At 59.4% G+C, this 17,705-nt stretch overlaps 1 protein-coding gene across 2 annotated transcripts in view; it reads left to right on the plus strand.

Moving 5' to 3' along the window:
- The window catches only part of LETM1 (leucine zipper and EF-hand containing transmembrane protein 1), a 32,951-nt gene extending 15,642 nt beyond the window's left edge, over nt 1-17,309 (plus strand). Inside the window, exons 6-14 of one of the 2 annotated variants that reach the window (XM_082653122.1) lie at nt 310-513; nt 5,764-5,883; nt 7,497-7,628; nt 7,942-8,085; nt 8,496-8,630; nt 11,549-11,683; nt 12,466-12,656; nt 13,736-13,874; nt 14,812-17,309. In XM_082653122.1, the coding sequence (XP_082509248.1) occupies nt 310-513; nt 5,764-5,883; nt 7,497-7,628; nt 7,942-8,085; nt 8,496-8,630; nt 11,549-11,683; nt 12,466-12,656; nt 13,736-13,874; nt 14,812-14,961 (1,350 nt within the window). In that variant the 3' untranslated portion in view covers nt 14,962-17,309. The remainder of the gene's footprint in view (nt 1-309; nt 514-5,763; nt 5,884-7,496; nt 7,629-7,941; nt 8,086-8,495; nt 8,631-11,548; nt 11,684-12,465; nt 12,657-13,735; nt 13,875-14,811) is intronic. The other variant, XM_082653123.1, reaches the window with a different exon arrangement.
- The last annotated feature ends 396 nt before the right edge of the window (nt 17,310-17,705 follow it).

Below are 17,705 nucleotides of genomic sequence, written 5' to 3' on the forward strand. Positions count from 1 at the left end.
GGCCAGCCTAGCATGGAGAGGCCCCAGCCTCCTCCCGGCCAGCCGCCTCGGCTCCGCTGGTGTAGCAGACAAGGGCCAGGGACCGGATGCCATCCCCTGCGCGGACGCCTCGCTCGCAGGAGCCCAGCCAGGCAGCGCTCAAGGCTTTGGGTCGCAGGGGCCACTCCCGGTAGGAGATGTGAGCGGAGCCGAGGGAGGGTGTGGGTGGCCCCTTCTGCTTTGTTTCCTGACTTGAGGCGTGTGACCCGAGGCCGTGGGGGTGCGGGGGACACGGCCCACCCGTGGTGACCCTTACCATGGCTCCCGCAGATCCGAGAGACGGGTGAGAGACCCAGCAACGAGGAAATCATGCGGTTTTCCAAACTGTTTGAGGACGAGCTGACCCTGGACAACCTCACGCGCCTACAGCTGGTGGCGCTGTGCAAGCTGCTGGAGCTGCAGTCCATGGGCACCAACAACTTCCTGCGCTTCCAGCTCACCATGAGGCTGCGCTCCATCAAGGCCGACGACAAGGTGAGCACCCACAGCCCGCTCGGGGCTCGTCTGTGTCTCCTGGGGTGAGTGCTGGGATCACACGGTTTCCAGCCGCCGTGACAGCACACCTTCCCGTGGTGGGACGTAGTCGCTGAAAAGGTGGATTTTAAAGGCAGCCTAATGTTTCATTATATGAACGTGTCCTAGTTTATTAACCGTCACTTTAGCTAATCTGCTACCCTAAAGAAGCCTCTAATAAATACCTATTAATGTGAATTATGCCCCAGATCTTTGATAGGTCCTATAAAAATAGTGACCTAGAATGGCGGCTCCTGAGTAAAAAGTGCAGGAGGCCAAAAGCAAGTCCTGGCCCGTGACCAGATTGCTCCGGAGCTGTGCCGCCTGCCTGCCCCCGTGCAGTGTGTGTGTCTCAGGAAGTCACGAAGTGCCCCTCGTTCTCCCTAATGACGCTGCCTGCATTGAAGTCTGTGGCGCCTGGTCTTCTGATAGCTCCACCAGCTTGCCTCGGGGCTGATCTTCCCTCTTGTTACCTACAGGCTTCCTGAATCCTCTCTGCCTTGTGTTTGTTACTGTTTTCGTCTGCTCTGACGACCCTCTGTCTTACAGTTGTAGTATTTAGTCCATACTCTTTTCCTGTTTGTCCTGTGTGTTTCATGTTCCACTTTATCTCTTTTCTTGCCTTCTTTTGGATTAACCAAACGTTTACTCTTCCATCCGCTCTCCATTAGCTTGCTCCTTATTTGTTGTTTTAGCAGTTTCTCTGGAGTTTACAACGAGCTTCCTCGACACACAGGAGTCTAATGGGACTGCGTGCTTTTCCTGCCACGCGCCAGGTCCCAGCTGCACTCGCCGGCCCCGCCTCTGCGTCGCACGCGCTTTTGCTGCTGAGTTGATGTGTGTGCACCACGTATTTACCCTCCTGACCCCCTTCCTTCCTTCCTGCGTTTCCACCCGGACCGTTTCCTCCGCTTGAGGAGTCCCCTCAGTGGCGTTTGTATGGATTTGTCTGTATTAACCTTCCATTCTGCAGGGTATTGCTGGGTGTAGGACTCCAGGCTTGCAGTTCTTTTTTCTACATTTAAAGATGCCACTGAGGGCTTCCCTGGTGGTGCAGTGGTTGAGAGTCCGCCTGCGGATGCAGGGGACACGGGTTCGTGCCCCAGTCCGGGAAGATCCCACGTGCCGCGGAGCAGCTGGGCCCGTGAGCCATGGCCGCTGAGCCTGCGCGTCCGGAGCCTGTGCTCCGCAGCGGGAGAGGCCACAGCAGTGAGAGGCCCGCGTACCGCAAAAAAAAAAAAAAAAAAAAAAGATGCCATTGAGTGCATGTCAGCTGGCAGGCCTATTATTGTTCCTTTGAAGGTGTCCATCTTTCTCCGGCAGCATCCGAGATGTTTGGATTTTGTTACATCTTGTTTGGATTTTAGCAGCTATACAGTAACGTCCCTAGGCGTGTCTGTGTCTGTGCTTACCCTATTTCCTGGTTGTGGTGCTTCCATCATTTCATTAAATACCCCCCTACCCCCCCGACATGGGTTATGTTCCCCTTAGACCGCTCACGGTCCCTGCATCACATATGCTCTTCCTGTATTTTACATCCTTTTGTACGTGTGGTTTACTTATCCTCTCTTCTTGGTCTGATCACTCTTAAACCCATCCTCCAAGATTTCCGTCTGCAGGTAAAACTGCCTCTCTTGTTCTCCAGAAGCAGATCATCACTGCATTTTGTAAGGATGAAGAGAAGTTGTCTCTCTGCTCTGCTGGAGAATTTGCCGTGCGGCTGCGCCTCCTCGGGAGAGGCAGCGTGAAGGCAGGAGGCCGGGGTTGTGTCCTCGCCACTCACTAGCTTTGTGAAATTGAACAAGTCACCTCACCTCAGTGCTTCTGATTCCTATGAGGTGGGGCGGTGGCCAGACCTCTGCTGTTGAGAAGGTGGAGGGGGCATACTTTCCCGTGGACGTTAAATGGTAAAAAACATACATAAGAAGATGCTGAAAAGTGGGGAGAAGCCCCTGGGACCCCAGGAATGACACAGGAGGTCTTTGTGCCTCATAGATCCAGCCATGGGGCTGAAGAAGCCAGAATCGCCATCCTATGGTCAGAGGAAAGGAACGGGGCCACCTAGCAGGACAGAAGACTTCAGAGAGTGATGGCTCTGCTCCAGCCAGACGCCACAGGAAACAGTGTCTCCCCACCCCGACCCTCCCCGGACCCCCCCCCCAACACACACACAGTGGCGGTGGGGCTGGGACCGCCACCCTCAGGCTGTAGCAGCTGGGATGGTATCGGGGAAGGCCGCGAGGAGCTGGCTCATTCATCCCCGGCCCCCTGCCCCCTGCCCCCTGTGGTGTCAGTAGAGACCAGCAGGGGGCCTGGCCTCCACCGGCACCCGACAGTCTCAAGGCACTCTCCATACTTCCCTGCTGGAGTGGTGTCAGGAGGGGCCAGTAAGAGGTTCTCCCGCCCCTCCCAGCCAGGGAGGCATGCAGAGCCTAGCGGGGAGGCCAGACTCCACCCACCCCTCCCAGTAGACTCAGAAGTACCTCTCCCCCTGGCCTCAGTGGAGGCCAGATCTCATCCGTTCCGGGATGTAATTTACAATGACTGAGTGATGCCACAGAGAGCTCAGGGCTGTTGGAAGGAAGCTGTGCTCACAGTTCCCCAGAAGAGGGGACCAGGACGTGAGGGGAGGGAGGAGTCGAGACAGCCTTCATCACTGGTCAGCGGGAGTGGTCAGCTGGAGGCGTTTTTCATTGGGCAGGACGTGAAGCAGAGGTCAGAGTTCGTGGTTGGAGGATTTGAAATACGATTGTAGCACGCCCAGGAAAGCCAAGCAGCAGGGGAGACGTAAACAACTTTGTCCGTTGGTTTGGATCAGTAGATGCCAGATTGTCAGTTACCCCACCTGCGACTGCTGCGTAGAGCAGCCCCTGCCGGGCGCTGTCAAGAGGAAGCCAGTTAGGGCCGAAGATGGGAGTGAGCGCCAGGGTCGCCTAGCGCAATACCCAGAGTTATACCCAGAAGGTCCAGCTTCAGCTGAAAACCACTCCTCGTGCTGAGAACCAGGAGGGCCCCAAAGCGAAGGAGAAGAAGACAAGCAGTGGGTGCCAGCGCCGTCCTGACCGTGGGCCACTCCCCAGATTCGGTAAAAGGCATGCATCTACAGATTGAAGACGCTGAGTGAACCTCAGACCGGATAAACACAAAGAAGGCCACACAAAGACCCATAGTCAAATGAGCAAACGTGAAGGACAAAGAAGGAATTTTGAGGGGCTTGCCTGGTGGCCCAGTGGTTAAGAATCTGCCTGCCAGTGCAGGGGACACAGGTTCGGTCCCTGGTCCGGGAGGATCCCACGTGGCGTGGAGCAGCTAAGCCCGTGCACCACGACTACTGAAGCCCTCGCGCCTCGAGCCCATGTTCCGCAACAAGAGAAGCCACTGCAGTGAGAAGCCCACGCACCGCAACGAAGAGGAGCCCCCACTCACCGCAACTAGAGAAAGCCCGCGCGCAGCAACGAAGACCCAACGCAGCCAAATATATAAATAAATTTATTTTAAAAAAAAAGAAGAAATAATTTTGAAAGCAATGAGAGAGAATGGCATCTTACCTGCAGGAAAAACAATTCAAATGACAGTGCATTTCTCATCAGAAACCATGGAGGCCAGAAGGAACTGGAAAGTATTTTTCGTGTGCTGAAAAAAAAGAACCCGGTCAATTCAATCCTAGATTCAGCAAAAATAAAAATTAAAGATAAAAACGAGGGAGGAATCAAGACGTTCCCAGGTGAAGGAAAACTACAACAATTTGCCACCAGCAGAGCCTAGAGGAACCTTAGGGCGTCAGGAAGAAAGAACACAAGCACCAGGCTTTGCTTCTGCTCGTGTGTCTTCTAAGTAAAGTGCGATGGTGGAGGCGAAGATGGGGCACTGTGTCAGTAGGTGACATTAGGATGAGCTTGACAAGCGCGGGAGGATAAAGGGGGGAGGCCACCACGTTCCCTCCATGATGAGGTGGGTGCCTCATGTGATACCAGAGCAGCCCCTGAAAATGGACGCAGACATGTGCTCAGAAGCGCAGGAGACAAGTGCAGATGGGATCCACGTGCCCCATGGGAAGACGGGGAAAGGAACCAAACCACCCAGATGTCCTTCACGGGCGAACGGTGAAACCAGGACGTTTGTACCAGGCAGTGTACTCACGAAGGAAAGGAGTGGGTTATTACTACACACACCGCGTGGATCCTCAAGGAGTCCCCAGAGGCTGTGCGCTGTGCAGTCCCATCCCTGTAATGCTCTTCAAGTGACAGAATCACAGGGACGAAGAGCGGATTGGTGGTTGGTTCCCAGGGGTCAAGACGGGGTGGGAGTGTCTGTGAGGTCCTCGTGGGGACAGAGGTGTCTTCTGCCTGGACTGGCTCGGCATCGCGTCCCGGCGGTGGTTTGATATTGCACGTTGCAAGGTGTTAGCCACGGGGAGGAGCCGTGTGGCTGCACGTCCACCTACGGTTGTCTCACAGTTGACGCAGGTAGCGGTCGTGTCCTCCTCACAGGGTCACTGGGGGGTTTAAATGGGGGGAGCAGGTGGCACTGTTGCCCTTTGTTCCTCCTCTCCTCTCCCCTCGTCCCTGCACAGTGCAGGACGGGAGAAGCGTGGGGTTCGGGCAGCAGGGCTGCTCCCTGGGCAGAGAGCAGGCCCTGAGTGGGTGTCTTCGCATCTCGAGGTGGGTCCTGGCTGTTGACCCTAAGGTCCCACCCTCTGTCAGAAGGTCTGATCACTGCAAACCTGGAATCGGGGCCTTGGTAGTGGGGGTTTATCTTGTGTTTGGCAAAGCATAGTAGGAAGGTGGTTTCTTTCTTTTTTTTATAAATGTATTTATTTTATTTATTTTTTTTGGCTGCATTGGGTCTTCATTGCTGCGCACGGGCCCTCTCTAGTTGCAGCGAGCGGGGGGTTGCAGAGCACGGGCTCTAGGCGCACAGGCCTCAGCAGCTGTAGCACGCGGGCTCAGCCGTTGTCGCTCACAGGCTCCAGAGCGCAGGCCCAGCAGCTGTGGTGCACGGGCCCAGCCGCTCCGCGGCATGTGGGATCTTCCCGGACCGGGGCTCAAAGCCATGTTCCCTTCATTGGCAGGTGGGCTGTCAACCACCGCGCCACCAGGGAAGCCCAGGAAGGTGGTTTCTAATCAGACACTTAGTTCCCAAGCGTGCGAATGCAGACAGCACAGACCCGTAGTGACCCTTCAGGAGGTAACTGCTGGCTTCCTTTGACAGCTGATCGCTGAGGAGGGTGTGGACAGCCTCAACGTCAAGGAGCTACAGGCGGCGTGTCGGGCGCGAGGCATGCGGGCCCTGGGCGTCACGGAAGACCGTCTGCGGGGCCAGCTGAAGCAGGTGCGTACCTGCGGCGTGGTGGGGGGCCCTTCCGTCCCAGCAGGGGGTGGGAGGTGCTCCGGCTCAGCTGCCGCCTGGGCCGGGACCTGTGTGCGCTTGGCGCGCGGTGGCTGCCCGCCGCTCCTGGGCGCCGCTCCCATCTCCCTCCCCAGCTCTTGGTTGCCTTTGCTTTGCTTGCTCTTGCCTCCGCCCCGTCTTCTGTGGACTCACGAGGACGAGGTCAGCTTCCTTTGAAATTCCAGTACGACTCTCAACTGAGGCCAGGGGTGTTTGGGGAAGTAGGACCCAGGCCAGGCCGACCTCCGAAGCCCCTGCTCTTGGCAGCCTGGGTCTGAGTGACCCTGCTTCTCCGGCCGCTCAGAGGGGGCCCTCGGGCAGAAGCCAGGGGCCGGCTCTGCAGGGCCACAGGCCTGCCCCGCCGGCATGGGTCTGAGTGGATGCGACGATGGGTAGGCAACGTTCACAGCAACGCAGCCTTCGTATCAAAAGGGGCAGGGCGCCAGCTGGGCACCCCCTCGGGTTGTCTTCCCAGTGTAGACAGAGATCTGTTGACACCCGCTGCCCCCCCTGCTGACACAGACGGTGCTTAGTGGGCGGTGCCTTCTCGTCCTTGTCTTCACTGCCCTTGTCTCCGACAGGGTCCCCTCGCAGACCCTCCTCTGTGGGGGGTGCCCTGGGTCCGCCTGGGCTGGAGCACACCTGGGGCACTCGAGTGTGGGGCACTGTGCCCGAGGGATGTCAGGATTCGGGGGGTTTCGGTTTCCAAGGGCTCAGGTGTCTTCCTTCTCTCGTCGTTTAACCTGTGCTCGGCATTTTCTCCCCGTTCTGAGAGTTCTTCTCGCCCCATCTTTTGTTCTGTGTCTACCTTGTGTCCAAGCATTGTCGGGGTCTCTTTTGTCAGTTTGAACATTGTCTGTCACTAAAATAGCCTCAAACAGTGCCCAGCTCACGGTAGCTGTGCAAACCTCAAACGCCGAATGAATTCACCAGCGCCACCTTTGGAGTTTCTGTGCCATTGTTAAGTGAAGAACTTTGGGAACGGGACCTGGCCGTCTCGCTCAGTGTTTTATAAGCCCTGCAGCCTCGCTGCGGGGTGTCTCCTGCTCCCGTGACTGCGGCGGGCAGTGGGCGTTAGCACATCGGCCTCGCTGCGGGGTGTCACGTGACTGAGGCGGGCAGTGGGCGTAGCACAGCGGCCTCGCTGCGGGGTGTCTCCTGCTCCCATGATTGAGGTGGGCAGTGGGCGTTAGCACAGCGGCCTCGCTGCGGGGTGTCACGTGACTGAGGCGGGCGGTGGGCGTTAGCACAGCGGCCTCGCTGCGGGGTGTCTCCTGCTCCCGTGACTGAGGTGGGCAGTGGGCGTTAGCACAGCGGTAAATAGGCCCTTCGGAGCTTGCGGGGTCTCTCCCGGGAGAACTCGCTCGGGGGGCGTACGGGTCCGCCCACTCAGGTGCCGCTGTGGTTGTTGCCACCAGTGTCATCCTCCTCCCCTCCCCTACGCAAACCAGAACAGAGAGGGAAGTTCCAGGGCCAGAAGCCCTTGCCCGGGTCACAGGAAACGTGGGTGGGATGAGGCCGGCAGGTGAGTCTGGGTCTCCACCTCCCACTTCCAGTGGCTGGAGCTGCACCTGCACCAGGAGATCCCGACGTCGCTGCTCATCCTGTCCCGGGCCATGTACCTTCCTGACACCCTCTCTCCCGCCGACCAGCTCAAGTCCACCCTGCAGACCCTTCCGGAGATTGTGGTGCGTGTTACAAGGCCCCCTTCTGCTGCTCACTCTGCCGGGGGCCCTCTCCCTTCTGGGGGAGCCCCCGGACCCACCACTCGCCCCCTCCTTTCTTATCTGCCCTCTGCACGCTGAGGGCCCTGCGGTGCGTGCAGAAGGTGACCCTTGGGGTCCCAGGGCGTTTCCCAGCAGCCGGGGTTCCTGCTCCTCGGAGAGCAAGCCCTGATGGCCAAGACACCCCGAGACCCGGGCCGGGCGCCGTGTGGGCTGCTCTGGTGGGGGTGTGCCTGCCCCGCTTCCAAGTGCGCTCACGGGTGTCCCCTCCCTGAAGGCAAAGGAGGCCCAGGTGAAGGTGGCCGAGGTGGAGGGCGAGCAGGTGGACAACAAGGCGAAGCTGGAGGCCACGCTGCAGGAGGAGGCGGCCATCCAGCAGGAGCATCGCGAGAAAGAGCTGCAGAGGCGGTCCCAGGCGGCGGTGAGCGGGCAGCGGGGCGGTGGAAGGGCTGGGCCCATGGGTGGGGTGGGGGCACGGGGAGGCAGACGCACTCTTGTGGCTCGGGCGCCAGTCAGCGCAAGCGGCCGGCCCTGAGGCCCCGAAGCTGGGGTTCGAGGCTGTGGCGACCTGACCGAGGCCTCCGGCAGCCCGTAGGTGCTGGGGCGTGGATGCAGAAGCTGCGTGACTGCGCTCATCACGCGCTGCGCCCACGTGGAGGGTCCTGCGGCGGAACCGGGAGGAGGCAGACCCCACTGCCAGCCGGCCGGGCTCTGTAGACCTTGCCCCGCGCCTGGCGGCCCTCTGGCCAGCGGCACGTCTGCCGGTGTGGATGCCTGGGAAGGCCACGGTCTGACGGGTGGTGCTGAGCCGGCAGCGGCTTTGCGTTTCAGAAGGAAGTGGAGCCTGAAGTGGTGGCAGAAGGTGCCCCTGGGAGGCTGGTGGTCGAGCCGCAGCCGGAAGTGCCTGATGTGACCCTGCCGTCCGAGGCCCTGACGGACAGCGCGCCCGTCCTAAAGGGCTTGAAGGTAACGGCGCCCGCCTGGAGGGAGCGGTGTTGGAGCCGCACCGCAGGGCCAGCGAGCCCGCCTGCAGGGTGGGGGCTCCCGAGGAAGCGGGGCCGGAAGGCCGCAGCCTGGCTTCTCAGGGTGACGGTGGATGGTCGAGGGGCGAGGAGAGCGAGGCCGGGGAGGGTGAGGCGGCCCTGCCCTGGCTGCGGCCCCTGTGCTCCGCGTGGCAGGGCCCCCAGCGGGGAAGTCCCCCTTGCTGTCCCCTTCCCAGCTGCCCAGCGCAGGGGGCCCGACGTGCGGTGCGCGCTGGGGGTGCTCGCTTCCGGCAGCCTCGCCGTCGTGGTTGTAGCCCATGTTCCTCATGAGACGCCTTCTGCCGGGGGAACCGCCAGGTGGCCCCTGGCACACGGAGCATGATGGGCAGAGCAGCTTCTGAAGGCGTGTTGGGGGCAGGAGGTGTTTACTAGATGGGCGGCAGCAGCGTCGGGCAGCTGGAGTAGGAGACAGAAACCAGGACGGCAGCTTTATGTCTGGGGATTCCCAGCGAGGTCCCGGGGTGGGGCGGGTGGGGGACCACCGCATTCAGAGGGGTCAGAGGGGGGACGAGGCTGTGGTGGGGGGTGTGCGTGAAGTCGAGTGTGTTGATACCTGGGTGAAGGGGTGGGCCTCGTCACGTGTCCTGAGGGCCGGGTGGATGGGGACTGACCCCTGATGGGCCCCACGGGGTCATTGGAGGTGGAGGGAAGGGCCCCACTGCAGGGCCTCAGGGAGGAGTCTCCTCCAGTCCTGTGCGTATGAGAAGAGAAAGCATAAAGCATCAACACCGGGGGTCTTGGTGAAGGGAGCTGTGGGCTGCAGGGCTGGTGTGGTGTGGTGGGAAGCGGCTGGCGTAGCCTGGGTAAGTCGGGTGAGCCTCTGTTCACCTGGTGATGGCCCAGGAGACAGATGAAGACCCACACGCTCTTGTCACTGAGGAGAGGCTGAGAGGAGGAGGGTGCCGGAGCCTGGGCTGACCTAGGCTTGAAGGGTGACCCTGGGAAGGGTCAGGAACCGAGGTACCAGGGTCATTTTGAAGGCAGTTTGGGGCTGAGGCCAGGAAGCTGAACAGAGGCGGGGCCTGGTCGGGCCCATGGAGCGTGGTCTGGGATTAGGGGTCACTCGTCAGCAGTAGGGCCAGGATGGTTGGCTGTCTCCATGGATACAGATGCATTCCATTTCCAGTGGATTTAAGACTTAGACGTGAAAGGACATTTAAACTCTCCGGAGAGCTTATGAACTAAGGATCGCCAAGGATTTCTTAGCAAGGAGCACAAACCTTTAAAAACTTACACTGAAGAACCTTGGTTTGTTGGAAAGATGCCACAGAGAGTCGGGGCACCGCCGTTTCCTATTTGCAGCACAAGGCTGGGTCTTACCGGTATTGACCATTTACTCGGACAGAGACCTGAATAGCTCTAGGAAGTTGAGTTGGTAGCTGAAGAACCTCTCCACAGGGAAAGCCCCAGACCCACATGGCTTCAGGGGTGAAGTTGCTGGTGAGTCCAAACATGTAAAGAATAAACCCTTCCCGTGCTACACAAGCTCTTGGCGGAAAGTTGAGAAGAGCATATTCTGAGATGAGCTGCCCCTGATGCCAAAACCAGGTGGATACGAGACAGCTACAGACCAGCATCTGTCCTGAACACAGGTGTGAAATTCTCAACAAGCTTCCAGTAAGTGAAACGCAGCTGTTCTGTAGAAAGGATAATACACTGTGACCTGGTGGGGTTTGTCCAAGGAATACAAAAAAATCAGTCAATGTAACGAGCACATTAACAGCCTCAAGAGAAAAACCATGTACGATCATTTCAGCAGATGCACAAAAAGCGCTTGGCAGAATTCAGCATCGCTTCTCAATTGAAAAGGTCTCTCAGCAAACGAGCGGGAGCGAACCTTCTCAACCCCACTTAAAGCAGCCAGAGTGGCCCCTGCGGCCACAGGATCCCTAACGGTAGCACGGGCGTCTGCTGTCACCACCGGTTCAGCATCGGACTGCGGGACTGGCCAGGATGGTTAGAGAAGAACAAGGAAAATCGCACAGAAGCGAAGCTATTCACGGATGACGTGAGCGCCTAAAAGGTCATTGTACTTGTTTGTACTAGTAACGAACAATCAAGCTGAAATTCTAAGAAGCATATCACACAGTAGTATCCAGAAAATGAACTACTTAGGGGTAAGTTTGAAAGTAGATATGAAGACCTGTACAGGATGCTGTAAAGTGTTGCTGAGGTAAAGTAAAGCAGTAACTAAACGGAGAGCTTCACTGCACTCGTGGATGTGAAGACTCGGTGTTGGTAGGATGTTAATTCTCCCCAGCCGATCTGTGGATTCAACACCATCAAAATCCCAGCAGGCTTTGTTGTTGACATTGACAGACTTACTCTAAAACATATACGGAAATTCAGAGGACCTAGAATAGCCACAACGATGGAGAGAAGCAGGTTTGGCGTATCTGCGGATGGAATTGTACACGGCGGTCAGAAGGAACACACCGTCACGTGGGTGAATCTCAGGGTGACGGAGCTCGAGCCATGTGATACCGTTTGTCAGAATTCCAGCAAACGAGGCTGTCGTGGCAGAAGGCAGGCCAGTGGGGTGGGGGTGGGGACGTGGGCACAAGGAAACCTTCAGGGTGACGATACTTCTCTGTCGGGTGGTGGTCGCTCCGTGGCTATGCACGTCTGCCGGACACATTTGCACAGGTGCGCTCGGGTGCAGGAGGCCCCTCGGAGAGCGAAGACGGTGACTGCAGGTGCCTGTCGCCTCGCCCAGAGCCCAAGACTGGCACGCGCAGTGTGGACACGGGACACGGATAGAAAAGTGGCCAAGCCTTCTGGGGAAAGCCAGTTACTCCCCTTCATGTAGGGTTTCGGTTTGCTTGTTTATTTTCTTTCCAGGAAGAGGAAATAACTCAGGAGGAAATTGACATACTCAGTGACGCCTGCTCGAAACTGAAGGGTCAGAAGAAATCTCTGACGAAAGAGAAGGAGGAGCTGGAGCTGCTGAAGGAGGACGTCCAGGACTACAGCGAGGTGCGGCGTTGGGGGGGCGGGGGCGGGGCTGAGGCTACACACAGAGTAAACCCAGGCTGATGCCTCCGTCAGATAAGGGAAAAGCAGGCCAAATGGTCTTTGGAGAGAAAACTGAATTTAAGTAAATCTTATTCAGTAGCTTTTCTAGTCATCCCACTCTGTCACTTTCCCCTGGAATGCTGGCCATTCGCCCTTGTCGATGACACGCATATATCTTTTTAGTTTCTAAACACATGAAGGTATCAGATGAACAGTCTGGTCACTTGGTATATGAAATCTTATTTTTGTTCATGATTCCCCAAAAGAGACTTCTTTCTTATACACTATTTATTTATTTATTTATTTTAAGATTGGTAAAAATAATCTGTTATTTTCTGAACTTCGTCGTGGCAGCCCTCTTGTGTGGGTTCTCCAGTCCCCACCTCACCTCCCGTTCTTCCCTGTAACGCTTGCTCCTAGGGAAAACCACGAGTTGGAATTTAAGAAGGCACTCACCATTCCTGGATTCTTTCACCGTCAGGAAGAAAGTCGGGGGTTCAGGACAGAGTTCATTTCCTTTGCTACAAAAACAGTGCTTGAGTTTGCAGTGAGAACCCATTTGCATGATAGACAGCAGTAAGCCTGCTGCTTCGTGGCCCCAGTTAATGGGGCTGCTCCGCGCACAGCCTAGACCTTCCACCTTGATGATGGAGTCTGGGTTAACCCAGTACTTCTGCAAGGTGAACTTAAGGTTTCTTTTTTAGTTTTAAGGCAGTCTTTTTACAAGCAAACAATTTTATTAGGACTTGCAGGAGATCAAGAAGGAACTTTCAAAGACTGGCAAAGAAATCTACGTGGAAGAGTCTAAAGCCAGCAAGAGGCTGACGAAGCGGGTACAGCAGATGATCGGGCAGATCGACAACCTGCTCACGCAGCTGGAGGCCGATCAGAAGGCTGGCAAGCTGGGCGTGGCCGCCGAGGGCTCGCCTGCAGGGTGAGTGTGCGACGCGGTTGCCGGGGCCTGGAGCGGGGGGGGGGGGGGGGGGGGGGGGCAGGGCCTTTCTGACCGGAGCGCGTTTCTCAGCTTTGGTGACCAGCTGCCCCGCCCTTCTGACCTAGCGGCTGCAGCCAGAACCCAGGTGTCCCCACTTCTCCACGACACTGTCACTGAAGCGGCCCCAAGTTGGGTCTTCCCTGCACGCGCGTGTGCTCACACACACAAGCGCACGCACACACGGTGCAGCGCTGTCAGCCCACGTCTGGAGGACCTGGGCTGCGGCTGCCTGCTCTCCCTGTGTCCACCGCCCCTCCCCCAGCTCTCTCCAGGCTGTTGTCACCGGTCCTTCCACAGTGTCCTTCGGATCACAGCTCCCTTGGGAACCACCAGCCTCTCCCTGTCCCTTCTCCCCTTCCTCCAGCCTCCTCCCTCTTCCTGAACCCCTACACACAGGCAACTCAATAATGACCCCCTGCGTGGGGGCCGGCTCTGCACTGGTGTGTCCCACATGCCTGGGACAGCGGCCAGCGGGGGCCAGTGTCGTGTGAGTGGCTGCCGGGCAAATGAAACCCCCCCAGGTGGTAGCGACTGACACTCGGCGCTCCCGTGGGCCAGACACCGCACCACGAGCGCCCACGTCTCCAGGGGGCAGGCAGGCGGGCTGGCTGCAGGGCCCCCGCTGTCCTCAGGTCAGCGGCCCTTCCCCCCGGGCGAGGCCAGTGTCCCCGCTTGGATTGACCTGCTGTGCTGTGTGGGCCCACTGCCCTCCACCTGGTCGGAGGGCAGTGTGGCCATACTCAGCCCCTCCCACCCTGACCAGGGCGCAGGCAGGCCTGAGGGACCCACTGGCCTCGTCCCCACTGGAGAGGCCGGGCTCGCTGGGCGGCTGCGCACACACAGGAGACCCTGGACGGGGCGGTGGTTTCTGTTTCTGTGTCCAAGTTGGCTGGGTGTTCCCAGAGGACGGGGCGAGGGAGCTCTGGAGGGAGGGGCTGTCCAGGGCAGGTCTGACCCACGGGGCCCCAGTGAGGCTGTAGGGGGCGCCAGCTGTGCCGCATGCGGGCTGTGTTCCCCAGGGAGACCGTCATCAGCGTTGCTGAGCTCATCAGTGCCATGAAGCAAATCAAGCACATTCCCGAAAACAAGCTCATCAGCTTGGCCTCGGCCCTGGACGAAAATAAGGACGGCAAGGTCAACATCGACGACCTCGTCAAGGTGGGTCGTGGGGGTCTTGCTGGCAGCCTTTTCCACCTGTGCGTCCACCCGAGAGGCCCCTGGGGCTGGTCTTGCCCTCGCCGCAAACAGAGTGGAGTCAGGGCAGTGAGGCCGTCCGTCCAGAGCAGGCCACCGGCTCTTGCTTGGCCTCCCCTGGCCCAGCCCTGGCCGGGTCTGCGGAGCATGGTGTTGGGGGGGCTGGGCCATGGCAGCCCGGAGGGGATGCCTGTGGCCCTCGGGGCTGGGCCTCGGGACCCCTGGGGGTGGCCGGAGGCCTGAGAGGGTGCCGGGAGCTTGGGCAGCCCAGGCGACCTGCACGGGGCTCCGCCTCCACAGGACGGCCGTGGGCTCTGGCGTTCCTGTGGAGAGCACGCCTTCGCCGGCAGCTCTCATGGCTCCAGGGTCTCTCCGGCCCGTCGGGGACTTTCCACTCAAACGTCTACCTAGAATGTCAGCGGACGTCACTCTGGTCGGGAGCGCGGCCTTCCCCGCTCGGGGGCCGAGCGCCATCACCCTGGCGGCAGCAGTGGCTGGGCGGGGCCCGTCGTCTGGGGCCCCTCCTTGGTGCCCACGGCGCTCTGCCCGAGCAGGGCCCGGCCCGGCAGCCTCGCTGTGTCGTCCATCCCACCTTCCTGCAGCCCTGCGACCCGAGGGAGGCACAGTTGGCGCCCTCACCTGGGCCCGCTCCCTGGCGGCTCATAGCCTGGGCTGGGGCTGTGGAGCCTGTTGGCTCCGTGCGGGTGGGGGTCTGGCCCTCAGAAGACCGGGGCAGATGGAGGACCCAGGGCCCCCGGCGGGACAGCGTGGCCTATGGGTGCCGAAGGCCATCCCAGCCTGGTGGCCGTGTGCCGTGTGCCCTCCGTGTCCTGAGGGGAGATTTCATGCTGTGAAGGGGCAGAGCCACCTCTGAGGCCCTCGTCCCTTCCCGTGTGTGCAGGTGATCGAGCTGGTGGACAAAGAAGACATCCACATCTCCACCAGCCAGGTGGCTGAGATTGTGGCCACGCTGGGGAAGGAGGAGAAGGTGGAGGAGAGGGAGAAGGCCAAGGAGAAGGCGGAGAAGGAGGCCGCAGAGGTGAAGAGTTAGGGCCCGCCGGCTCGCAGGTGCCTTGGTGGCCCTTTGTGTGTCTGCCGCGGCGGTCCTAACGTGACAGTTATTGCTTTGAAGTGATTCTTAGAGACAGATCTAATATTTTGTCTGGAATAAATCAGAGACTTCATAATCGGTAATTTTTAATTTCCATCATTCCACGAAGATTCAGCCAGTCTGGATCCCTGAACCCCTCCAGGGAGTCTGCTCTGGATTCACGCGGTGGCCCAGTGCTGGTGTGGTCCCAGCTGTGGCAGGCAAGCGTGCGGCCTGCGGGCAGCGGGGGTCGTGGCCCTGCACAGCCCCCTGGGCTCCTGAGGCGGCTCAGGCCTCCCCGCTTGTCCCCTGGCGGTGTCTGCTGCGGGAGGAGAGAGGACCGGCCGCGTGGACTCCCCGTGCCCATGGAGCCCCAGGCGTGGGATTGGAGTCGTTCAGACACAGCCGCCTCGGCCTGGAGAGGACGCTGCGTGAGTCGTGGGCCTGGATTCGCACAGAGCAGTGTGAATAGGAGCCACTCGTGCGCGCTCCCAAGCTCACACCTGCAGCGAGTGAGCAACACGCCCGTCATCTCCGTGGCCTCTGGAGGGCCGCGTTCTCTGACGCGGATGTCAGGTCTCCTGGAAGTTCGCTCTGACGTGTGTATCCGAGCTCTTTCTTGAGTTCTCTTTGATTCTCACCTAACCCTAACCACTTAACTGGTACAGAATTTCCTCACATGACAGTCTGCCCACCTGAGTAAATCCAACGTAATTATGCCAGGAGAAGTGCTAATGAAGCCCTGGACAGTGAAGCATCTCGGGTGCAGTCATTTGTTGTGCTTTTAGGAAGTGTCCTCATTTGGGGTGTTCGGAGCGGGTGTCACCGCGTGTCCGGTGATGGGTCCACAACCGGCAGCTTGGGGAGGCCGGTGCTCCGTGGCGGGGTGGGGTGGGGGTGCTGGGCGGCCTGTGGCCCCAGCTCTGTCCGGCTGCCCACGCGAAGGCTGGGTCAGGTACGGCAAGAACGCTCTTTGGGGGAAAACAGACATAGGAATCGGAAGACGTGGGCCTAGAGTGGCCAGATGAGCTGAGGGAGGACGACGACGAGATGATCGCTTCCAAGTTACTTGAAACTTTCTACCCAGCCACTAAAGAAGAAACTCGACAACATAAGCTTCTGCATTCTCGGATGTAAACCTTCGTAAAGGGACAGTGGTTCTAAAGGGTTCCTCGTTCGGTTATTCAAGAGGCACGTTCCCCACGCTTAGTTGATACTTCCGAGTCCTCTCACACGTGTTTCAGCGGCCTGGTTTTCCGCTGCGGAAGCGTGCTTGCTCGTGAACTTCGTGGTAGCCGGCGTGCCGCGGATGGGGTCGTCCTTGCCGCCTCCGTCCTCACCTCGCTGCCTTCGCCAGGCGCCCGGGGCGTCCCCGTCGCTGCCATCGCACACACCCCCCGCACCCCCCCGCCCTCCCGGATCGTGCGTGTCTGCGCCCCCAGTGCAGCGGGGCCCTTCGCTGGTGTTTGTACCGTGGGCCACGGTCTGCTGCAGGCTTCCCCCTTCGCGTTGCTTGTTTTTACTGTCCTGAACTTTATTTATTGCCGCTGACGGGTGCCCGGGTGCAGGTGTATGGAACGCGGCTCTGGGAACGAGAGTCTTATGTGACGAGCGAGGCGTCAGGGCCGCCGTCTGTTGACTGAGTGCCCGGTGCCTGTGCCCGGCCTTCCCGAGCTTTCTCAAGAGGGCGCCTGTGTCCTCGGGATCTGTGACGTCCTCGGGATCTGTGACGCGGAATGGGAATTCTTCCTTCGCTCCACCTAAACACCGGTTTCTTCATTAGGGATTCAGGAAGTTGGCACGTGGCTTCCAGAGTCGCTTTGGAATATCCAAATCCAGACTTTGAGAAGGAAGGGCACCTGGTAACTTGCAGAGAAGAACCTCTAGGCGGTGCTCCTCACGGCGGGCCCTGGGCCGCTGGCGGCTCTGTCTGCGTGTCCGCCAGGGGCCCAGGGCCGGCTTGGCCTGAGGGCCGCCTCCTCGGGCTGTGTGTAAACACCTTTTTTAGAAATAGTGTTTTTATTAAAATATCAAATTCGTGTTCCTGTAACAGCTCAAAACCAGATTTGTGAACCGTGTGGCCCACCGGCAGTCAGGGTGGGAAATGGCAGAGATGTCTGAGCGTCTGGTCCCAGCCTCACGGCAGGAGAGCGTGACGAGAGGGCCTTCCAGCGCTCTGGTCCTGGCCTCTGGTGTCCCCTTGTGCTGTGACCACGTGCCCTGCCTGTCCCCTCAGACTGTGCTGGTGACTAGGCACTCGAGTTGATGTAAGGAGAAGGTTGAATAAAGCGCTGTCGTGATGGCCTGTCTTCCCTGTGACGGTCTGTCTGTCAGGTCGGCGCGGCAGCCACTGCCTGACCAGGCTTTCCTCTCCCCGACCGTCAGAGGCCCCGGGGTGGGGGGTGGTCCCTGGTGGGCAGGGCTGGGACCCTGGCCAGCCCTAGGGGGTGGAATTCTGTTCTGAGAGACTGAGGGCCCCCGGGATCAGGGACAGCACTGCCTAAGGGCTGTGCCCTCCACTGTCTGAGGGGGCCCTCAGGAACTGCGGTCTCCCCGACACCAGGGCAGGGCCCAGAGAGCCGACGGGGTGTGCGGACCGGGGGCCAGCCCGCAGCGCCCCCCCGCCCCGCACCCACTGCCTCTCCGGCCCTCATCTCTGGGCTCCAGGGGCAGGGGGGCCCTACCCTGGGCAGAGAGCTGAGGCC

Source organism: Grampus griseus (genome assembly GCF_964374135.1).
Source record: "Grampus griseus genome assembly, chromosome: 4".
Lineage (NCBI taxonomy): Eukaryota > Metazoa > Chordata > Mammalia > Artiodactyla > Delphinidae > Grampus > Grampus griseus.